Here is a 24559-nt window from a genome sequence, read left to right as displayed (position 1 = left end):
CACGTCGTTGCAAATGGCAAGATCTCATTCCTTTTGATGGCTGCATAATATTCCATTGTATATATATACCACATCTTCTTTATCCAGTCATCTGTCGATGGACATCTTGGCTCTTTCCACAGTTTGGCTATTGTGGACATTGCCTGCAGCAGCCCTTTTCTGTCAGCAGGAGCCCAGGACTTACAGGAGGGGAAACAGTGTTGCACTGTTGTCTTCCCTCCAACTGTTGGCTCTTTTCTGTTCTCCAGCTCTTCCTCCTCCTCCTGCAGCAGAAGAAGAAGCCTCTGCCAACTACTTCAACCTCCCCCCGAGTGGTCCTCCAGCTGTGGTGAACATTGCACTGCCACCACCCCCTGGTATTGCCCCGCCCCCACCCCCAGGTAACATCCATCGTCCTTCTCAGCAGATAGGTCTAACTTAGCCCAGAAAAATCCTTGTGAGAGTCCTGTCTTCACACCTCATTATCATGTCCAAAGCATTTAAATTTCCCCCATAGAAGTCTGCAAGTAAACCTGATTTGTTAGGGTCCCTGATCTTTTTTTTCTTGGCCTGCCGAGGAGAGGAAAGTCGCCAGAGCTAAAGATCTGAGTATATATGTAACCAGAATGGGAGTTACTGGATTACAGTTATCTATCATCAGTTTGTCCCCTGTTCTAAACTAAATCCTAACTAATGTCCTAGAGTGCCATTGCTTAAAGTGCATGTGTGTCACTGTACAAAGCATTCATTACCTGTCTGTAAGATATAGAGCTTGTGCCAGGATATAAATTCATTAAGAGAGTTTTGTTACAAAAAATGTGTCAGATGAACTAAACAGGGTGCCTGGTCTTGTAATTAAGTTGAACTTTGGCTCAAGTTACATATGGCATTATCTTTGGGGGTGGGGGGGCAGTAATAAACAGTTCCAGGACCAGCACTTTATATCGTGCTGCTCTAGAAGCTGTCAGTGACAATGTGAAAAATGTAGGTAAATCACAAGTGGCCATTTCTCCTGTGGCAGAGTCCCCATTCTCTTTAACAAAGTCCTGGTTTTTGAACACCCTCCATTCTAGGATAAAGCGTTGATGTTGGTGGTGACAGGGTCTTGCCTCCGCCTGATTTCTTCCTCCCCTCGCAAATCCTGATTGAATCCTGGCCAGTAGGAGTGGCGTGTTCGATAGATACCAAAGGTTCAGATGACATACTAGCAGATACCTTGAGTCCCGTGGAGTTTTCTTTTAACCTGGTGTGAGGGGACAGGTTTCTAAAACCAAGGAAGTACTACAGGTAGACGTTCCTAAGCAAGTCTGTGAACTGACATTTTCTGAAGCCCCTTGTCAGCTAGCTTGGTTTCTGTGTAGGTGGTTTTGACCTTAGAAAGATTCAGAGGTTTGAAAGGTTGTCAAGGAAACTGCAAGTCTAACAAATTTGTCCTCTCCCATCTGCAGGTTTTGGGCCACACATGTTCCACCCAATGGGACCACCCCCTCCTTTCATGAGGGCTCCAGGACCAATCCACTATCCTTCTCAGGACCCTCAGAGGATGGGCGCTCATGCCGGCAAACACAGCAGTCCCTAGCACATTATCACCACTCCGGGGCTTTACAGAAGAAAGGGCGCTTAAAAATCCCAGTACATGAATCTTGGAATAAATATATTTTTCCTTCCTTTGTAGTTTCCATGGTAGCTGAATGTGTTCAGATGTGGGCAGTCAGAGAACGACAGCCGTGCTTCCCTACACGTATTCCAAGGATTGATGGACCTCAAATAAGCTGCCATTAACACATTTGGTTACTACTATAACATTACTAATCAAACTTAATGCCTGTTCTCCTTACTTCTGTGGCGAACAAGCAACTGGGTGAATTGGAATGTCTAACGGAGTTACCATCCCAATTGTATGTTCATTTTGTATCTTTTTTGGGGGGAAAAAATTGACCTGCAGTAAAATCTTTTTGACCATTTTTATGTCCATTGGGTATTTTTCCTTTTTATCATCTGCAAAAAGATTACTAGTACTAATCATTGTAGTGGCATGAGTGTGATTTAACACTTCAGAAGTCAACATTAAAGAGACAAGTAGAAACCAGCACCCAGCACAGCCCAGATCTTTTCTTACCTCTCCTTTCCTCATTACTAAAGGAATCTGGCGGATAGTTTTACCTCTCTGCGCTACCAAAACAAGACAAAAACAAAAATTGCTTTTTATTCCCGTCAATTGGATGGAAACACAAATGTTATGGAGCTGCGTATTATTGAAAAAATCTGGTGTCTGGGATGAAATTATTTTAAAGAGCTTCCTGTAAAACACGTGAGCAAACTGAGCCGAAAGGCACTGGCGCGTGTTGGAAGACCTGTGACCTGCAGCTAGCTGGGACTGTCACCTCTAGCATTCACCTTCGTGTGTCTTCAGCGTCACGTCTTCAGCCCCTGCTTCTGGCCAGGGCACTCTGTTTGGTTTTAGAATGTTTGGATATAACTGAATTGTAGATGGTAAAAATAATTGGATGTTGTGTTGTGTTTTTTGTTTTTAAAAAATTAAAACGGGTCAATTTTCCAAACGTTGTCATAGGCTTATTTCTAGATTTTTGTTTTCCTTATCCTTTGGTAGCTCACCTTGAGGTTGGTAGAAGTTAGAAACCAGTACATTTTTGGCTTTAGACTGTTCTGATTTTTATCTCTGTGTCCATTTTATGATGGGAAAAAGGCCCAGGCCGCTTTAGTAAGTACTTAAGTGTATGAGGTTGAAATAAGATAATGCACAGAGGGCACTCTGTGCAGAACCTGCCATGTGGTGGTTGATAAGTGGTAGCTTTAAAAAGTCATTGCCATATTTTACAGAAGTCATATTAAAGGGAAACAAGCAAAAATTACCTGAAATTCCATTTCTCCAGGAGCCGATTCCATGTCACTTACCTAAAATATATACTAATGGGGTGGACATAACCCATATAAAACCCATTTTTAGCTTCTCTGGAGAATTTTTTTTTCCTCTAGAAGGTTTCATCATGGAGGGGTTTTTTTTGTTTGTTTTTTATTAAGTTTTTTTTAAGTTTTAAAAATCTAAAAGGATTTAGAAAATCTGATTTAATTTCTAGTAATACCAAATGTGAATCATTGAGGGTACTTCCAAGTATTTTGACACCATTTTGGGTAGGGTTGAGTTTGTTCTGGTTTTTGGCTTACTTTTGAACATGTAAAAGATTTTTAACCAATTTGTGAATAAGATGTGGATTATGTATTGTGTTTTAATAATTGCCAAGTTTATATCTGTATATATATATATATATATATACACACATATGTAAATATATGACTCCAATTGTATATTCTTGCCTTTTTGAGAAGGAGGAGATTCTAAATTTTGTGCACTGCCTGGCTATGGATCTATATTTTTTGAAAAGCATAATATGCCAGCGTAAATTGAAGTATAGAATCAATGCTCAATCTTTCTTGAGTAAATCAGAATTAAGAGCAATTAGATTTTGACAAAAACTCTTAGGTACTTAACCACCTCCATTTCCTTTTCCTCTAGGGCACACAGCTGGGGGCACACTTGGTGAAAAGTAACCTTTGCCATTCCCAGACCAGGTCTGTAAAAACATCTCACTTAATCCTATGAGCTCTTTTGCCGTCTGGCTAAATACACTGGAGAATGATGAAGATGGCAGAATCACACAGAAGGAGCCTGGGTTTTCTATCACTGCTTTGAAGATAGAGCATTATAATGGGAGGAATTTTTGTTATAGTAAACTTTTGAGACCTGGGGATTTATCTGTTACAGCAGCTAGTGTTACTCTAGTAACAGAGGTGTAGCTGACTCTCATCACAAAAAAAGAAAAACCCTGTTTTTGTTTATAGTGAGTAATGGTTTAAACAGACTCTGGAGCCAGATCACTGCGTTCAGATTCTCACTTCGGCACCTTCCAGCTGTGTGCCCTTGGGCACATTACTTAGCCTCTGTCTATTTGTCATAATGCCTCCCCCCCAGCCCTTGTCGCTGCCTGTAGTAATTTGAGGTCCTCCCGTCATGGAGAAGGCTCAAAAGGTAAAGCAGCATGATAGCTGAACTAAGGCAGCTTATGGTTCAAAGAGTGATGTGACAGATGTTTTAGAAGCCAAGTCAGTGAGCCAGTGTAATGTCAACCTGAAATAAATGGAAGTGAAAGAGGGGTCTAGGATGACCCCCAGGTCTCTGGTTTGCTCAAATGGGCAGAAGGATGCCTTTTCCTGACAGAATGATGGGTAGGGGAGGAGAGTGAGATTGGGAAATGGTAGGAGAATGAGTCCGATGTGGGATTTGGTAAGTTGAAGTTACCTATGAGACCGGTGGCAATTCCCAGCCCAAAAGGAATTGGAGCTTAAGAAAGATCAAGATTTGGGAGTTGGTGATGAAGTAGCATTTGAAGCTCCGGGTGTGGAGTGAAATCCTGCGGGATAGGGATATAGAACATTTGTTCTTAAACTTCAGTAGGTGAGTTCCTTCCATGGGTAAGGCAAAGACCACCCTCTGAGAAACACTAGTATAGGATAAAATGGCTTTCTAAGTTTAGAAAAAGTTATCTTCCCCAGATATCCTCTAGTCTTCATATTTTCTGTAACATTTTATTATAAAAATTTTCTAACATACAGGAAGGTTGAATGAGTTTTACTGTGAGCAATACTATATCCACTCACTAGATCCACAATTAACATTTGGCCATATTTGCTTCACCACATATCTGTATTCCTTTATGCATCCATCAATCTGTTTTTTATGCATTTCAGAGTAAATTGAAGACATCAGTATACTTCACCTTGAAGCACTTAAGCATTTATATAATTAACCAGAGTTCAATATTTATAGATTTTCTAGGTAAAATTTACATAGATTGAAATGCACAGATCTTGAGTATGCTATTCAAGAATTTTAACATTGTATCCATCTATGTGACCCAAATCTCTGGCAAGATGTGGAACGTTACCATCATTCCAGAAAAATTTCCCCTCTTCTCCCCAGTCAATACCCACCCCCCCACCAATCTCCAGAGGCAACTACTATTCTGATTTTTTCACCATAGCTTAGTTTTACTTATTTTAGAACTTTATATAAATGGAATCATGCATTGTGAACTCTTTGTTTTTGACTTCTTTCCAACAACATGATGTTTTGAAGGATCATCCATGATGTTGTGTATAATTCCTTTTTTTTGTTGAGTAGCATTCCATGATATTATACCATCACTTACCTATCAACTTTTTGCTATCGTGATTTGAAGCTCCTATGGATATCCTTGTACACATTTTTTGGTGAATATATGTTTTTATTTCTCTTGAATAAATAGAGTGGAATTCCTGGATCACAGGGCTGGTGCCTGTTTAGTTTTAAAAGAAACCGTCGGACCTTTTCCCAAAGTGGTGGTACCCTTTTACATTCCCACCAACAAGAGTTCCAGTTGCTCTACAACATCACCAAAATTTGATGTAAAAAGTCTTTCTGGTGGGTGTATCGTAGTAGTTCATTGTGGTTTCAGTTTGCATTTCCATTTTGACAAATAAGTTGAGCACCTTTTCAAGTAGTTGTTGGTTGTTTATATCTCTTCTTTTGTGAAGTGTCTTTTCAGGTATGTTGGCCATTTTTATTGGCTTTCTGTCTTTTTTTTAACTAGCTATAGGAGTTTAAAATATAGATATTAGTCCTCTGTCAGATATATGTTTGCAAATACTTTCTTCGAATCTGCCTATTAAGTTTCCTAATGCGCAGATGATGACCAATTTTCTTGATGGTCAGAGATTTCTCATTTAATGAAGTCCAATTTATTGTCCAGCATACCAAAATTTGTATCAGTTTGCCAAGGCTGCTGTAACAAAGTATCATAAACTGGGTGGCTTAACCAACAGAAATGTAGCGTCTCCTCTTTCTGGAGGTTAGATATCCAAGATCAAGGTGTTGGCAGGGTTGATTCTTTTTAAGGCTGTGAGAATGTGTTCCGGGTCCCTCTCCTAGCTTCTGGTGTTTGCTGGCAAGCTTTGGCATTCCTTGGCTTATAGAAATATCACCCCTGTATCTGCCTTTGTTTCCACATGGTGTTCTCCCTGTGTATATGTCTCTGTTTCCAAATATCCCCTTTTATATCAGGACGCCAGTCAGATTGGATTCAAGCTCATCCCAGTGACTTCATTTCTTGTTTGTTGAAAAGATATTCCTTTGTTAGGTCTTTTGCATTTCCATATACATTTTAAAATCAGTCTGTCAATGTCTACAAAAACATAGGACTATGACTGGGATTGCGTTGGATTTGTAGATCAGTTTGAGAAGAACTGACATCTTGACACTGCTGAGTCGTCCAGTTTATGAACATGGTATATGTCTCCATTGCACAAGTCTTCTGTAATTTCTCCCAGCAGTATTTTATCCTTTCAGCATACAGGTCTTGCATGACATTTGTTAACTATTGCTGAGAATTTTGTGATTTGTTCCTATTGTAAATGGAATTTTTAAATAATGTACTTTCTAATTGTTGCAGCTAATATATAAAAATATAATGATTTTTGTGTATCCACCCTGTATCCTGTGACCTTGCGAATTCAGTTTTTCTAGTCCTTGCTTTATAGATTCTAGCAATAATACCATCTGCAGATAGAGACTATTTTACTTATTCATTCCCAATCTTTACGCCTTTTATTTCTTTTTCTTGCCTTGCTGAACTGGCTGGGACCTTGAATAATATATTAAACAGAACTGGTGAGAGTGGACATCTTTGTCTTGTTCCCAATCTTGGGGGGATACCTTCAGTATTTCAACATTAAGTAGGATATTAGCTATAGATTTTTTTTTTTTTGTAGCTGCCTTTTATCAGACTGAAGAAGGTACCTTCCAAATTCTCTGAGAATTTTCACCATAAAATGGTGTTGAAGTTTGTCAGCACTTTTTTGGCCTCATATGGTTTTCTCTTTCACTATGTTAATGTGGCAAATTACATTGATTTTTTTTTAAGTTTTTATTTAAATTCTATTTAGTTAACATATAGTGTAATATTGATTTCTGGAGTAGAATTCAGAGATTTGTCACTTGAAACACCCAGTGCTCATCACAAGTGCCCTCCTTAATACCCATAACCCATCTAGCCCCTCCCCTACCCACCTCCCACCGGCGGCCCTCAGTTTGTTAAGAGTCTATAGTAAAGAGTCTCTTATGGTTTGCTTCCCTCTCTTTTTTTTTTCCCCCTTCCCCTATGTTCATCTGTTTTGTTTCTTAAATTCCACATATGAGTGAAATCATATGGTGTTTGTCTTTCTATGATACACTGATTTTTAAATGTCAAAGCAACCTTGCATTTCTGGGATAAGCCTAACTTAGTCATTTATTTCTTTTTAAAATTTTTTTATTGTATTTTTTCCACTCTTATTGAGATATAATTGGCACATAACATTGGATTAGCTTAAGGTGTACAATGTGATTTGATACTTGTATGTATAGCAAAATAATTACAAAATAACTAGTTCACATCCATCACCTCACATAGTTACGCTTTCCTCTTGTGATGAGAACTTTTAAGATCTATTCTCTTAACTTTCGAATATGTCATACAGTTTTGTTGACTATAATCACCATACTGTACATTACATCCCTAGAACTTATTTATCTTACAGCAAGAAATTTGTGCCTTTTGACCACCTCCACCATTTGAAGCCCTATCACCCAACACAGTCATAATGTATTTTATATATGTATTTATATATCATATATCTTTATATTTATGAATTACATATATATCACTTGGTTTTTTGTGTTTATGTTTATGAGAAGTATTGATCTTGAATTTTCTGTAACATCTTTGTCAGGTTTCTTCTGGCTTTATCAAATATCTTTGGAAATGTTACCTCTTCCTGTATATTCTGAAAGAGTTTGTGTAACATTGCTATTATTTTTTTCTTAAATATTTGATACAATTCACTGGTGAAGCCATCTGGGCCTGGAGTTTTCTTTGTGGGGATTGTTTTTTCTTTAGTTTTAAAACTTTATTTTGGAATAACTTGAGATTTACAAAAAAGTTGCACAGATGTACAGAGAGTTGTTACTGTTCACCCAGCTTTCCCAATGTTAACATCTAACATAGCCATGGTATTTTTGTCAAAACTAAGAAATTAACATTCATATAATACTATTAATTAAACAAAGTCTTTATTTGAATTTCGCCATTTTTTCCCCCTCTGATATCCCTTTCTGTTCCAGAACCCAACACAGTCTACCACATTACCAACGAGTACTGGTAAGCTATTTTGTAGACTGTCTCTCGACTTGAATTTGTCTGATGTTTTCTCATGATTCGCCTGGGCTTATGGATTTGGGGAAAATATCTCAAGGGGCAGTGCCCTTCTTATCATGTTATGTCAGGGATCTGAATATCATTGATGATGTTAACCTTGATCCCTTGATGTCTTCCAGGTTTCTCCTTCATAAATTTACTGTTTTTCCCTTCCTATGTTCTATTTTTTGGAAGCAAGTCAGTAAGGCCAATCTACAATCAATAGGATGGGAATTACATTTCATCTCCTGAAGAGGAAGTTTCTACATACATTATTTGGAAATCTTTTGTGAGGAAGAAAGAAGGTTTGTCTTTTCTCCCCCATTTATTTGTTTGTTCAATGATTTATTTACATCACTGTGAATTCATGGATATTTACTTTATTCTTTGAGTTATAATCTTTTATTCTGTAGATTGTCCTTTCGCTGTCTTGATCTTACACTGTTGGTGGGAATGCAAGCTAGTACAGCCACTCTGATAAACAGTGTGGAGGTTCCTCAAGATGTTAAAAATAGAGCTACCCTATGACCCAGGAATTGCACTACTAGGTATTTACCCCAAAGATACAGACGTAGTGAAAAGAAGGGGCACATGCACCCCAGTGTTCATAGCAGCAATGTCCGCAATAACCAAACTGTGGAAAGAGCCGAGATGCCCTTCAACAGATGAATGGGTAAAGAAGATGTGGTTCATATATACAATGGAATATTACTCAGCCATCAGAAAGGATGAATACCCAACTTTTACATCAACATGGACAGAACTGGAGGGGATTATGCTAAGTGAAATAAGTCAAGCAGAGAAAGACAATTATATGGTTTCACTCATATGTGGAACATAAGGAATAGCGTGGAGGACCACAGGGGAAGGAGGGAAAGCTGAGGGGAAGAAATCAGAGAGGGAGACAAACCATGAGAGACTCTGGACTCCGGGAACCAAACTGAGGGTTACAGAAAGGAGAGAGGTGGGGGGATGGGGTAACCGGGTGATGGGTATTAAGGAGGGCACGTGTTGTGATGAGCACTTGGTGTTATATGCAACTAATGAATTGTTGAACACTATATCAAAAACTAATGATGTACTATATGTTGACTAATTGAACATAATAAAAAAAAGGATCCTTTGATGCATAAAAGTTTTTTAATTTTTTATTGTTATGTTAATCACCATACATTACATCATTAGTTTTAGATGTAGTGTTCCATGATTCATTGTTTGTGATGCATAAAAGTTTTAAGTTTTGTGTGTTCATTTTATGAAGTGTTTCATAGTAGTTGAAAATAACGAGTATTCTCTAATTTGGTGGTACAAGATTCCACATTTTCCTTTCATTGTACAAATTTCCTATATCCTTACTCTGATGACTGACTGATCAGTAATTCAAAGAAATGTGTTAAATCTTCCACAATGACTATGGGCTTATCATTATGTAAGGATCCTCTTTATCACAATAATGCTTTTTGCCAGGAAGTCTCCTTGTCTGATGTTAATATAATTAGATCACATTTCTTCCGGACAACATCTAACTGCTTTATCCTTTTCCATTTCTTTAGTTTGCCTCCATGTCATATTTTTAGGAGTGCTATTTGTGAAAGGCATAGAGCTGGAATTACTTTTTACCCAAACTGTGAGTATCTTTAAATTGGTGAGTTGTATACATTTACATTTATTGTGATAACTGATATATTTAAATGTATTTATACTTTAATTCATGTCCCTTTAATTGCTTCTTTTTCATCCTTCCTGCTGTCTATTGAATTGATTGATCTCTGTGCTCACCATTGCTTCTTAGATTCTATACTTTTTTTCTGGATCCTTCCTAAAGCATGTTCTTTTGTTCTTTCAGGGGTTAGTGGGAAATTCTCATACTACTTATTTGTCTGAAAATGAGTTTATTTTGCTCTCACTTCTTGAAGATATTTTTGTGTTATTGCTGTCATTGTAAATGTCCATCTTTTGTAGATAATCTAGCTTTTTCATCTGGGTAATTTGTAGGTAATTTAAGCTTTCTTGAAATTTCTCTGTGACTTTGGAGTTCTGCAATTTCAGTACAGTGGGTTTTTTTTTAAAAGATTTTATTTGAGAGAGAGAGAGAACGTGAGTGCTCCACAAGTGGGGGAGGGGCGGGGGGGGAGAGGGAGGCGCAGACTCCCTGCTGAGCAGGGAGCCCTCAGGGCTTGATCCCAAGACCCTGAGATTATGATCTGAGCTGAAGGCTGATGCTCAACCGCTCAACCGGCTGAGCCACAGAGGCGCCCCTCAATACAGTGGTTCTTAAGTGTAGATTTAATATCCCTTCTCAGGACAGGGTGAGGATGGTGTGAATTTATGTCTTTTATCAAATCTGGAGAAAACCCAGTCATTTTAAAGCATTTTCTGGAATTCCTATCAGTACTGTCAGACACTTCCATTTTATTCTCCATGTCTTTTTAATTTTTCTCTCATACTCTCTGTCTTTTCACCTCTCTGTGAAACATTATGGGCACTTCTAGTTCACTAATTCTTTCATCAGGTACGTCTGATCTATTACTGATTTGTCCATTCACTTTTTGAAAGAAGGGATTGTTTTGGTAAAATATAACACATGTACAGAACAAGTGCATAAAATACGGATGTACAACTAAATTTAATATTCTAGAGTGAACACTCATGTAACGGTCACCCGAATCCAGCAACGGAAATTATCCAGCTTTCCCCAGAAGCCTTTTATCCCTTCACAATCACCAACCTTTCCTTCCTCCCAAAGTTAACCCCATCCCGACTTTCATATGAACACTTCCTTGCAACAGCACACATACATGTTTGTATCCGCCTTCCTTTGCTTGCCAATTTGTGTCTGCGCCCACGCCCAAGGAACCCAGCTCCTCTCCACTCATCCCTGCCATAGCTCATGTCCACTTTCCCAATGTCCTGGCTGGTCTCAGTCCTTTTCATTTCCATATCACCGGATGATTTCATTTAGGTAAGGAACAGAACAGGCAAAAGCATAGAATTTTCTATGAACAGGCAAAGAATAGGATTTTATATGAAGGGCTCACTAAACCCACAAATTACATGAAAAGTTAATGGCCTGCTTTTTCAGGATCCAAATTTTACTTATTGTTGAATAAAGATGCAAAATACAAAATAGTACATACGGTATGATCCCATTAAACAAAGACATATTTTCGCCCCTATGCACCTTTCCACACTACATATTTATCTAGTCAAATAATTCTAGAATTCTTGAAGGTCCAAACTGTTACTCATGGTTACCTCCAGTATGTGGGGATGAGGCAGAATGCAGGAGGCTGGGAAAGTCTATGAGCATGGGAGATACTATGAGCATGGGAGATGGGCCAGTCTTTCCACATTTTACTTATTTATTTAGATAATAAGCATTCCTTTTTTTTTTTTTTTTTAAACAACGTCAGTGAAAGTCACATCATCAGAAGAAAGAATGCGGATTCGCTTTCGGGTGTAGCAGGCCCTCCTCTCCTGTAGCTAGGGGCAGCCATCACCATCCGGAACACAGCAGAGCTAAGCCAAGGTAGTCCAGATCCTCTCTTCTATGTGTCAGACACTTTCACGGTTGGTTTTCAGCTCATGCAGACATGGCTTTCAATAGCAGCCCCCCAATTCAAAACAACACATCAATGGCAGGCAAGTCTAATAGGCTGCTGGCCCCTCAAGATGGTGTGGGGTGCAGTGAAAGTTCAGAACAAAAGGAAAATGTAACCACTATCCCACATACCCTGGGAACTAGCTGGATTTCTCACCTTCTCATGTCCCCAAGAGAGGGAGTCAGGGAGGAGGCAGAGGGAGGTAATTCCATGTTCATGTCCATGTCCATGTCCACAGGGAGCCCTACAGTAATCAGAGGCTCTCCTTCCAGCTTAAGCTTTGCTGACCCCAATGACATCTTGCAGCCAGCTTCTCAAGAACAAGAACATCTCTTCCAGTCAAGAGCAGTAGCTGCATGAAATCTAATAATGACTGAGGGCTTCTTAAGTATGTGTCCATCACTGTGCTCACAACAGCCCTATCCAGGAGGTTCTGGCCTTGTCCTCGTCTTACAGGTGTAGAGACAGAAAAATGACTTGCTCAAGTTCACACAGCCAGCAGTAGCTGTTAGAGCCCAACCCATCCATTCTGACTTCCCAACCTGCACTTTTCACCCCTAAGCCTGAAGGCAGGACACCATGCTTAGATGGTTCCAGAGTGAGTGGGCATTGGTCTGGCCACCCAGTGCAGTGAAAAGGGACAGCCAGTGGAATTAGACATTCTCATTTTGGCTCTGTACCTGGATAAGCCACTTCCTTTGAGCCTGGATATCCACATCTGTAAAATGGGACAATACCTTTCCCTTAGGGTTGAACTGAAAATAAGAAATAGGATATGTGGAGAATCTACTAGCAGCCCAAGCACTGAGGCACCCAATAAAAAGCAGCCACCATCATCATCATTTTCATTGTCTTCCTCATCACCAGTTGAACTAAGAGGCATTCCTTTCTCTCCTTTTCCTAGTGAAAGGGATATAGCCTTGAATAGCCCTGGTGGAGACTAGGACGAGATTTACCCTGAGGCTTGCACAGGATGGTGAGTGGAAGGAGAAAAGAAAGAAGGGGGCCTTACAGGTACTCCACATTGTACCTGACCTGTAAGGTGCACAGAGGGGTGCCCCTTCATTCCATCCCCATGGCCATCTCCCTAGTCTAGACCTTGTTCCCTGCAGGATTCCTGGCTTCTGGCCTTAGTCCTTGCCACTCTGTGCCCCACATAGCAAGACCCATCACTCCTCAGCTTAAAAACTACCCCCATCTCCTTAGTAAAGTCCCCCCAATGCTGGCCCTCACTGACCCCTCTAGCACAGCGCCCTCCTTTTTCCAGAACACACCTCTTCCTGTGCACAATTCCACACTTCGCACATGCTGGTCCACTTGGCAGGAATGCCCTCCCCATCACTCCCTCTGCCCTTGATGGCTCTCAGTCCTCCTCTGGGGTCCCACCCAAAGTCTCTGAGAAGCTTCATGGAATCCCGCCCCAGCCCCAGGGTTAGGGACCCCCTCTTCTGCCTCAAGCCCCCTTTCTTCCTCTGTTGTCAGTCAGTGTGCTGTAGGGAAAAGGAACATGATTTCCTGCTTTACAAATCTGTCTTCCCTACTGTCCTTTGTTCCTCTAGGCCAGGGCCTGGGCGTATTCGCCACACACTCTCCCTGGGCTGGCAGGGTGTCTAGCACACAGTAGCTACTTAGCAAATGTTTAGAGCTGCATCTCAATAAAAGGAAAAACTTTCTAATTATCAGAGTTATCCATAGGTAAATGGGCTGCTAGTGAGCTCCCTGTCAGGGGAGTGTAAGCTAGAGTCCACAGCAGGGAGGAGTGGAGGCATGGATGTGAATTCACTGGTGGCTTGGATGTCTAAAGACGCAAACCATGAACAAGTTTCACTGGAATCACCTCGGAGTGTTGGTTACTAATAGAAATTCCCCAACTCAGGAGATCTGAATGCTGCAAGTCTGGGGCAGGCCAGAAATCTGTATGCAAAACATCATCCCCAGGAAATTTTGAAACACACCCCATTTGGGGACTACTGAACTTTGTGGCCTTTGAGGCCATTTGCAATAAGGTTTTGTGTGTGAAGACCCTTCAGAAACTGTGAAGTGCTGTCCAGAAGTCTTGACTCCAAGATGTTACCCAAACACCAAGACAGGGGAACTGAATATTCAGGCTGGGGCTACAGCTCCTCGGACTCGGGGAGGTTGCGGACCCAGCCCTGGGCCACTCTGTTGAAGCTGGGTCTGAGACGAAGGAGTTCCAAGCCACTGATGAGCTCCGGGACAGAGGGGGTGCCTGCCCTGGGAATGGTCTCTCCCACCAGGGGTCCTCCAAAGGGCACCGGGGTCCTGGGGAGAGAAGAGCAGCAGGAGAGGTGGGCTGTGTGGGAGACCACTGGATGGCAGATCACTGACATGCGGGTCACCATGTAGGGCCCCCTCCCTGCCTCCTCCTGGGCCTCAGTGTCACCACCTGTACAGCAAGGCTTTGTATTATCTTTAACAGGTTTCTCCAGCTCTGCCCATCCCCCGATCTGCCTCTGGTGGGGATGGCTTGGTGCTTGGGAATAGGAATGAAATTTTCAAAGCTAGAATTGGCTTGTCCTAGGCAAAACTCTAGGTTCCCCTTAAGTAAGCTCCAGAAGGCAGTGGAGCTGGAATGGGGTTTTTCCTTCCTCTGCTCATCTCTCCTCAGAACAATATACCCGCAGGCCAGAGAGGGAAGAGGGGTTAGAAAGAGCACCGAGAATCAGGAAATGCAAATGATAACAGAGACATGCCACTTCTCACCTGTAAAACTGGTGAAAAGAAATAATTTGATAATGGGGCAAAGTTGGTGAGATGGTGGGGCAAATTTTCACTCCGATACTGCTGGTTGGAGGGTAAATTATGCTGCTACCTTGGACAACTTGCAGGATCTTTTTAATTTAAAAATGTGCAAACTCTGTGAACCAGCAATTGCACCCGTAAGCATAGGGCTTAGGGGAGCACGTGCATGCACACACAAAGACACAGGTATGAGCAGTGAGTGGTGACAAACCAGAAACAGCCCAGATGTCCATTAGCAGAGACCCAGACAAGACAGATGTACTGTATTCGCATGGTGGAATACCATACAGCCGCTTAAAGGGAATGAAAAGATCTGTGTACAATAAGTAGGATAGATTTCAAAACGTCCAAAAGGCAAGCAAGTTACAGAATGAGATACAAAGTATCAAAACGCACACATACCCCCCAAACAATGCCATCCACTATAGGACTAGAGTTGTTGGGAGAAAATGATCTGAAAACATACACACCAACCTGACCAGTGTTACCTTTGAGAATTTGGGAAGGGAACTGGGATTGGAGGATGCTGAACAAAGGGCTCTCTCTTTATTTGTAGTTGCCTCTGTGTGTGTGTGTGTGTGTGTGTGTGTGTGTGTATAAGAGAATATAAGTATGTTATTTTTAAACTATTTTTTCATCTTAAGAAAACTTAAAAAGCACCGCTCATGTAGTGTTTTCCTCGAAGCCTGGGAGCAGTGGGAATGAGGGCGTGCTTGCCTCTGGGGTAGAAAGGCAGGCCTCGGGCCAGGGCCTGGGCTCCAGCCAGGAGAACGGGTCTGCCTGGACCACCCTGGCTGTGGCGGCAACAGCCAGGCCCTGCGGGAATAGGCTGGGCAGTTTCCAAGCTGCACAGGCCTCACGATCCAGCCCTTGACTGGAAGCCCAGAGCCCTGGATCCTTAGCACAGCTTGGCCACTAACACTGCTGCTCACCCCCGCTTTGGCATCAGTTGGCTCTTGGGTCTCAACGGGGGCCTGGGCTTAGGGCCCCCTAAGGCCCTCCTCCAACAGTTGGTAGGAATGTGCTTCGTCCTGTCCTAGCTGCAGCGTGAGATGGATGGGGCCAGCCTGGAAGCCGGCGCTCAGGACTGAATGTCTACCGAGGGTCTGAACTAGCTGGGCGGGTAAGGGCTGAGGGCCCCAGGAGCAGAGAGAACACGGTCTGGCCTGGCAGAAACCCCAGGATGCCTGCCAATGGCTCGTGGCTCCCGTGGTGCCTGTTGGGCACAGTTCTTCCTGTCGGGGCCCTCCCTGGCTATCAGCTGTGTGAGGGAGGTCACCTCTCTTCTGAGCAGTCTCTTCTCAGGGCTGATCGCCCCCGGCTGTCAGACAGTCTCGCATGTGGTCTGAGCAGGTGCCAGAAGAGCTGGACCGTGGCCTCCTCCCATGGACCCTCGTCTTTCTCACTTAATGCCGCCCAGGCCAGAGGAGCATTTTTCAGAAATCGCATCAGCCTGAGAAAGCCAACTGCAGTTGAAAGGCATCCCCTAGCCCAAGGCCTCCCTCCAGTGCCAGGCTCCTGTCTTGACGCCTGTGATTTGTCTTTGGGCCCCTGGGGCAGAACACTAAATTTATCCCTTTCCAGTTCTCTCTATTAGCTTTTCCAACCATTATTTCAGCCTGCAACTAATACTAGTACGAATACTAATACTAATAGCTACTGTTTATTGAGAGCTTACTACTTACTAGAAACTTTGCCTACGGCTTCTCATGCCATCCTCACAACAGTCTTAGAAAGTAGATACTGTAATAGTCTCATTTTACAGATGGGGAAATAGAGGCTCAGAGAGGTTAAGTCACTTGCCCAAGGTCACACAGCGAAGCAAGGAGTCTGCCTGTAAGCCCACGTTGAGGCCCCATGCTCTAAATAGTACAAGCCACTCCGCTGCGGCTCTCAACATCTGGCGTCCAACATTTCACTGCCACTCCCCACTTTGATACACCTCAAAGCCATCTCTAGGCCTCTTCCAGACCTTTGAGGAAAGTGAGGAAAAGGCTGAGCTGATCTAGGACTAGTGAGATTGGGGCCCCACCCAGGGAAGAACGTGCGTCAAAGGGATGGCACACAACAGGGAGGAAACAAGAAACCGGGCTCTGGAGTCAGACAAATACAGACTTGGATCCCACACCCGCCGCTTCCTTGCTTTGTGACCTTGGGCAGGTTGTTGATGTTCCTGAGTGGGTCCCTTCACTCGCAGAATAGGAAAAACTGTAGCACCTCCCTGCCCTGTTGTGTGGAGAAACCAAGATGTGTGGCACATTCACCCATTCATTCCCTGTGCATTTCTTGAGCACCTACTATGTGCCGAGGCAAGAGTGTGGAAGTGCTCAGATAGAGCTTGGCCTGTGAGAGGGCTCAGGAACTGCCACCACGGGCACCTGCACACCCCAGCCATCTCTCCCCAAGCCGCCCCCCCGCCCCCGGCCTTACTTGTTGAAATTTCGATACTGGGCCACGCTGGGGGTGTCACTTCTGCCATCCCTCTGGTAGTCCCGGTAGCTGGTGAACTCCTGCCAAGGACAGCGGTAGCCCTTGGGGATGGCTGTGTGGTTGAACTTCTCTGGCGGGACACCCTTCAGTGGCTCGGCATAGCCTGGAGATGGAGCAGGGCTCATGGGGGGCAGGCAGATGGGGGGGCAGCTCGGTTCTTTTCTCCCTCAGCTCCCACTCCTGCCCACCCCACAGATATGGTTGGGGGAGGGAAGCCTGGAGCTGGGATGGGGGGTGTGGGGGGAATATAACGCCAGAGTTGTTCCAGCAAAGGGGACCGATCCTTCCCCATCCCTGGAAGCAAGGAGGACTGGAGCAGGGGAATTGTGAGTTGGGGCGCAGACTCTGGCTCAGTGTGTGACCTTGGGTGCATTGCTGCACCTCTCTGGGCTTGTGTTAGGTCTGTGGAAGGGGATGGGGGACGTAGACTAGACACTCTCTGGGCGCTGGTTCCCGCCCCACAGTGGAGCACGGCCTGGGCTCTGGTCCCCCAGCCCTGGTCCCAGGACCCGGGGAGGCACTCACCTGGTGCCAGGGCGCTGGGGCTGCGGGCACGCACTGTGGGGAAGGCTGCAGAATGGGCGTCCTCGGGGCCCTGGGATGAGGCTGGGAAGATGTGGAGCTCAGAGTGGCAGTTCTGCCCCTCGGGGCCATTGGCAACCTGGGCACAGGGGCGGGTGCTCAGAGGCCATGGACTGCCACACAGAGCTGCCTGGCCCCTTCCCCCAGCTTCCCCTCTTGCGGGGGCTCCCTGCATACTCACCGTCCCCAGCTCCGCTGTTCCTGTCACCTTCGATCCTGTTACCTTCCCCTTGGCACTTCCATCCACGATCTGTGGGGGCAAATAGACCACAGGGAGGCTCAGTGCAGCAAGGGGCCAGGGTTCTCCTTCCACCAAAAAAGGGGGGTGCATAATCTTAGTGCCTACATCCCAGGGATATTGGGGGGATGAATTAATAGCATAGGGTGCTAATCCCAGTTCCTGGAACAGAGAAATGCTCTCTGTATGTTAGTTGCTATTCTAATATTGACCTTGGGCAGATAACCATCCCGAGTCTCAGTTTCCTTATCTATTAAATGGGAGTAGTGTTGATAATTTCTAGCTTATAGGGCTCTATGGGCATTAAATGAGATGATACACATGAAGTGCTTGGCTAGCAAAGGTAGGTGTTTTGTTGTCTTTACTATTCTGCATTCTGCCCCATCATCCCCTCTCAGTCACCCCCTTTTTAGTCCAGACATTGAGTGGAGTATGAGTGGAATGACCCCAAGTTCATTCCAAGTAACTGAAACTGCCTGCTGACTTTTTGAAGCCTGAGGATAAGCCATTCTTGTCTCTACCAGCAGACTGTTTTCTGGCCTTTTCGTTCTTCTAGGGGCAAGAAGAGAGAGTTTTGTGTTTTCTCACTTAGGTCAAGCTCAATGTCTAATCTAAATCCTGCTCACTGCAAAGTCAGCCAAGAGCACTTTTTGTAGGAGCCGGAATCCCTTCACCTACAGCTCGCCGTGCCCATTCCACTTTATGTTTTGTATCTGGGGAGAGATGCCTAAAGAGATACCACTTTTCTAGGATCACAGAGCAAGTCAGGGGCTCAATTTGATGGGAACATCACAGCCTTTCCAGCTGGAGCTAGAGGGACTCCCCAGGGGCAAGATGTCCTCATCTGGCTCACTGTTTGGCTTTAGGCTAACCACTGGCCCTCTCTGGGCCTCAATTCCCCTATAAGCACAATGGGACTAACTCACCACTCGTGGGCTGGCTGCAAACTCAAAGGTGAATCTCTGCACCCGGCGCTGTCTCTTCTGGAAGAGGAGGGATCCTCTGTTGTTTCGCAGCGAGAGCTCCTCCATCATCAAGTCCTGGGGCACACTCAGCTTCTTGCCCAGGTCCAGCAAAGGGACTGCCCAGAGAGGCCAGAGTGAGCTCTTACCGCCAAACCCTCCGGGCCCTCGGGGCTGCCAGCTTCTAAGGGTGCCCGCCTCCGAGCACTCTCCAGGGTGTAGGAGAATGCCGCTTTCTCCCCACAGCTGCTGACACTGGGTGTCACCATTCTGTGGGATCTTTGCCTACCTGGTGGGCAGAAATGACACCTCCACCTAATTTGCATGTGTTTGTCACTGAGTGAAATTGAACTCCATTTCAGATGTTCTTTGGCCATTTGTATTTATTCCATGAATTTCCTCTGCAGTTCTTTGCCCATAGCGGTAGGAGTCGTGAGAAATGGTCAAATTCTAGATTAATCTTCTAACAGTGAGCCATGGGTGTGAGCTCTGCCACGGGAGGAGGGGAGGTTTTTGGCCTGAGCCACTCTGTCCTCGTCCGGGGAGCAGCCACTCACTGAGATAGGAAGGGCAGGAGGAGGTTGAGATGGGAAAGATCAGGAGCTCAGTGTTAGACATGTGTTCTTTCCATTTTAAAATAGCCTTTTCTTATAAAAATAGCATATATATATATGTGCACTGAAGGAATTTAGAAAATACAGATATAAGGGGAAAAGAGAAGAATACCATTTCTATCTCCCAGAGGTTGCTACTTTTAACACCTTAGTGTATATCCGTTCATATCCTTTTCAAAGACTATATATTCCTGTATGAGGGGCGCCTGGGTGGCTCAGTCAGTTAAGTGTCTGACTCCTGATTTCAACTCAGGTCATGATCTCAGCGTCCGGGGGTTGAGCCCCACCAGGAATCCACGCACACCTGGGTGTCTGCTGGAGGATTCTCCCTCTCCCCCTCCCCCTGCTCATGTGCTTGCTCGCTCTCTTCTAAAATAAAATAAATAAATCTTATAAGAAAAAGACTATATAATCATGTAAGAGTTTTCAGCCAAAACGAAGTCATAGTTAATACATGCTTTGTGGGTGCCTGGGTGGCTCAGTTGGTTAAGCGACTGCCTTCGGCTCAGGTCATGATCCTGGAGTCCCGGGATCGAGTCCCACGTCGGGCTCCCTGCTCAGCAGGGAGTCTGCCTCTCTCTCTGACCCTCCCCCCTCTCATGCTCTCTATCTCATTCTCTCTCTCAAATAAATAAAATCTTTAAAAAAAAAATACATGCTTTGTAACTTGCTTTTTATCAAAGATCTCCACCTGTGCAAGTGGACACATTTTTGTTTTGTTTTGTTTTATTCAATGCCTAATCCCTATTCAAATTCCCCTAATTGCCTGCAGAACTGGGCATATAAGGTTTGAAGAGCCTTGCAGATGTCCAAGTAGAGAAGCTGAGAAGGAGAGAGCCAGATATGGGAGCCTAGTGCTCATGGGAGAAACTGACCTGAGGTGAAAGTTGGGGCATCGTGAGCTGACAAATGGTGTTTGTTGTTGTTTGATGAAGACCATTACATTTCTTTCTTTTTTCAGAGTTAGGACTCATCGTGATAGCCACATAGAGGGTTTCCAGGGCTGATGGCTGTCCTTAATAGTTTGGAGCCCATCCATATCCTTTGTGTTTCCCCCACTGGCAAAACACCCACTTTGACACACTTCCCAACAAGGAGAGGCTTTGGGAGGAAAGGGGTGACGGAGGGGTGAGGACACCGGTAGGAAAAGGATAAGTATGGACAGCATGGCCAGAGTTGTCCACCTCTAAAATCGGATACACGGAGGTTCATTTTCCAGCTCTATAAATGGTGTTTAGAGTCAGGAGGCTGGGTAAGATCACCAGGGATGTGAGGGGGAAAGAGATCCAAAGCCTGAGCCCCGGACTGGCTGCTGGCATCCAGACCGAGGAGGTGAGGAACCAGTCACGGAGCCTGGGAAGGGGCGCCCCGTGAGGCAGGAGGAAAGCCAGAGCGTGGTGCCCTGGAAACCAAGGGATAACAGCGTTTCAGGGAAGATGGAGTGCTCACGGAGCCGAAAACTGACCATCCTCTTTAGTGTCGGGGCATTGTTATTGGTCATCTTCATAAAAGTAGTTTCTGTGGAGTGTTTGGGTGTGAAAGCTGTATTGGAAAGTGTTAAGAGAAAATGGACAGAGGAGCATTTTAACCACACCTCGAGGAAGCAGTGAACCAAATTGGGAATGTGAGATATTTTATAGGGCAGCTGGCCTGGGTTCTTCAAAGGAGGGAATGACCTGGAAAAAAAAAAAAAAAAACGATAGGGCAGGGCAGGAGTGGGGCTTATAGATTCAGGGAGATTGAAGAGCCGTGGCCACCAGATAAACAGTGGTCCTTCTTGGAGCCTCATTAACACAAACTAGAAAATTGGAGAAAGTTGACTGTGGGACGGGTCATTAGGTGGTATTAAATCAAAGTTGCTAATTTTGTTCAGTGTGCTACCGTTTTTGTGGCGTGTAAGGAAATGTCTTCTTTGTTATTTTTGGTGCATCCTGAAGTATGGAGGGGATGAAATGACACGCTCTTTGGGTTTTGCTTTGGACTCCAGGAACAAAAGGAGGGCCATGAGGATTTGCACTCCCTATTTTTGTGTGTTTGGAAGTGAGCTTAATAAAATGTTAGAGAGAGAGAGGAGGTGAGAAAGTATAGACAACAGCTTTGAGGAGTTGTGCTCCATAGGACCGAAGCAGCAGGAGAATCAGGAGGTGTTTGTTTTTAAAAGGGAGAAATAAAAGCATGTTTTTTAGCTCACGGGAAATTTTGACAATACAGTAGAGAGGGAAGACTGCCTGGAAGAATGTCCTTGAGCAGGACAGAGGGGAGGGGAGGGGAGGGTGTGGACCGGAAGAGGTCATCCTCCACATGGGGAATGCGGACACAGATGCGAGCACAGGGCCAGGTATGGAGGAGGGAGCTGGCAGAGGTGCTCTTTTGGTTCCTTCACTGTCCTCAGTGCAACAGGAAGCAAGGTCATCAGCTGAGAAGGAGGACAGGGGAGGAGGCATCGGGAGTTTGGGGCCAGAGTTTGCCACCATCGTCTAAGCGAGTCCTATGGGACAGGGAGATGGACGGGGCTGCCAGGCAGCATCAGGGGACCATGCAGGTGCTGTGATTCATTCCAGTCAATGGAATCCAAACAGGCTTTTAAAAAAGGACGCTGATGGTTTTTTAATTCTTTCAGCAAATATAGAGAGAAGACCTCCTACATGTTAGGAATAGAAAGAGATCCATTGTAGGTTAAGAGGGGAAAAAAGTAAGTTTCAGAAGAATCTGTATTCTAAGATCCCACTCATTTATTTAAAAAAGTAAGTACTATATGTTTATGCATGCATTGAAAAATCTGCACGGAGGCATGCCGAATATCAGTAGTGACTATAGGACATAGGAAGAGGAGGGCTGGAAATTGCACTGTTTTTTTTTTAACAAGAAAAGGTACTGCATACTAAAAGCATGAAAGACTATTTATATCTAAATACATAATAAAAAGTCCCCTGGCATCATATTATTAAATACTACCAGATGAATTGAGCTCAATATTTTTTAAAAAGTTATAGATAAAATCTATTTGATGAAACTTTTCTATTTCTAGGCATTCATTCTTAGGGAGAAAAGTTGAATAAACATGCCTGAAGACAGACATACAAGGATGTTGATTGCACTGAGGTTTCAGATTGTGAAAACCGGGCATCCGTGTTGTGGGGGCGCTGCCCAGATGCCCTTCATCAGCGGCTCAGGGTCACAACTGCCCCATTTCTGCAGAGGGCTGCCCTGCTGAGCAGAAGCGTTCATGGCCTCCTCGCTGAAGACAGGGTGAATTCTGTGGAGCCATTCCTGCTCTGGAGCTCCCACGGGATCAGACTGAACCTGGGCTAACAGCTGAGCCCACATCCTTGCTTAGCAATTTCCCCTGCCCTATCCTGCTTCTGTCATTTCCCTCTTCCTGAGGGCGTGACCTCAATCAGTCACTTGTGTGAGAATCCTCAGCTCTGCTCCTAACGGTCCAACCTGAGATGAACCTTCCTGACCACCAATATGGTGTGTGTGTGTGTGTGTATCAATATACTTAATATATTACATGCTGGGGGAGCAGGGGGAGGGGGCGGAGAGATACATCATACCAGGATGGAAAGAAGTCTGTGGTAGGCTGCTAAATGAAAAAAAAAAGCAAGCTGAAGAACACAGCGTAGAGTACTTAGCCCACATATATATGGGTTTTTATAAATATGTTTATATATGAATGGAAGATGACTTTACACAAATATGTTAACAGTGGTTATCTCCAGATGGTCCCATTATGAGGAACTTTCACTTTCAAAGTCATTCATGTCTGTTTTGTCTGAATATCTTATAAAAGGGATGTATTATTTGTACAACCGTGTAGTAAAGAAGTAGCTCTGGAGACAAAGAGATCTGGAGTCCAGTCTCAGCTCTACCAACAATTAGCTATGTGACCACCGAGCTCCTCTGAACCTCGGCTTTCTCGTCAGCAAAACAGGGGCAACAATATCTAACTTAGAGAGTTGTTGTGAGGGTTATATAACATAAAGCACAGAAGCTCTTAGCACAGGATCTGACACCGATTAAGTACATAATAATGGTGTTTGTATTATTATTACAGTGGCTGTCTTTTCATGGTAAGACCACGAGAGTTTTTTTCTTTCTACTTTTCTTTAGTTTCAAAACTGTCTTGAGTTAATATCCTAGCAACAGCCAACAATTTATGTATTTCCAGTCTGGCATAAATGATATGTGCCCACATTTGGGGGACTGTAATTAATTAATTACTTAGCCAAGGGAAAAGAGAATGCATTGCCTGGTTCTTCTAGTTAGAGCATCAATACCTCACCAAGTTGTTGTATGTTAGCACCCAAAATCATGAAATTAAAAAAAAAAAAAAGAAACTTGACAAAAGGCGGCAAGAACACACAAAATAGGTTAGCACCACTCCCATATAAAGTCATACAAGAGGGTAAAATACTTAGAAGCTGCATGGGGCAAAACCTCAGTGGTGTCCTTACAGGATGGTTTGTCAGAGCTCGGGTCATGGTCCATGTGCTCCAGAATCCCCCGGGGCACTTGTCTCAAAGGCACATGTCCTGCCCCCTCTCCAGGTCCACTGAATCAGGATCCTGGGGGTGGAAGCTGGGAATCTGCATTTTTAGCCAACAGCACCTCTCACTATCATTTGCACTATAGGATGAGAGCCCTGACCTAGTTGAATTTGTTTTTAAAATACTTGAAATCCCCATTTCAAGTCTGAGTGGCTCAGTCAGTTAAGCGTCTGCCTTCAGCTCAGGTCATAATCTCGAGGTCCTGGGATCGAGCCCCACTCGGGCTCCACACTCAGTGGGGAATCTGCTTCTCCCTCTCCCTCTGTGTGCACACTCATTCTATCACCCTCTCAAATAAATAAATAACATCTTTTTTAAAAATAAAATACTTGCAATGCTCTGAAGTAGGCCAAATTAACAGACTCCAAAATTATGCCGAGAGTTCTGGAGGAGGTCTTATATGGTGATAAACATGTATTTTAGCTGATTTCTTCATTGGGTGAGCCTACTTTTAAGTGAAATGGTCTGAGTCACACTGGGGAGTCTCCTCT

At 44.0% G+C, this 24559-nt stretch overlaps 1 protein-coding gene and 1 long non-coding RNA gene across 6 annotated transcripts in view; one reads left to right on the top strand and one right to left on the bottom strand.

The window, feature by feature from the left end:
- Nucleotides 1-24559, bottom strand: part of MYOZ3 (myozenin 3) — a 381468-nt gene that overhangs the window by 352890 nt on the left and 4019 nt on the right. For 2 of the 3 annotated variants that reach the window (XM_081825652.1, XM_006751086.3), the window contains 5 exons: nucleotides 18869-19023; nucleotides 17886-17954; nucleotides 17648-17783; nucleotides 17063-17225; nucleotides 10875-14152 (listed from right to left, as the gene is read on the bottom strand). In XM_081825652.1, the coding sequence (XP_081681778.1) occupies nucleotides 13984-14152; nucleotides 17063-17225; nucleotides 17648-17783; nucleotides 17886-17954; nucleotides 18869-19023 (692 nt within the window). In that variant the 3' untranslated portion in view covers nucleotides 10875-13983. Of the gene's footprint in view, nucleotides 1-10874; nucleotides 14153-17062; nucleotides 17226-17647; nucleotides 17784-17885; nucleotides 17955-18868; nucleotides 19024-24559 lie in introns of those variants that run through there. The other variant, XR_014146728.1, reaches the window with a different exon arrangement.
- On the top strand, nucleotides 228-23364 carry LOC102750705 (uncharacterized). 3 transcript variants are annotated; one of them, XR_014146730.1, is made up of 4 exons: nucleotides 228-380; nucleotides 1428-8231; nucleotides 8467-8572; nucleotides 9821-23364. It is a non-coding gene; the product is annotated as an uncharacterized LOC102750705 (long non-coding RNA). The 3 variants fall into 3 exon arrangements; XR_014146729.1 differs by having other exon boundaries at nucleotides 8463-8572; XR_435027.3 differs by having other exon boundaries at nucleotides 1428-8572.

This window comes from Leptonychotes weddellii, chromosome 7, assembly GCF_054177405.1.
Source record: "Leptonychotes weddellii isolate Sample4059 chromosome 7, ASM5417740v2, whole genome shotgun sequence".
Lineage (NCBI taxonomy): Eukaryota > Metazoa > Chordata > Mammalia > Carnivora > Phocidae > Leptonychotes > Leptonychotes weddellii.
Note: the sequence above shows the minus strand (reverse complement) of the source record. Positions and strands in the feature narration are given on the sequence as shown.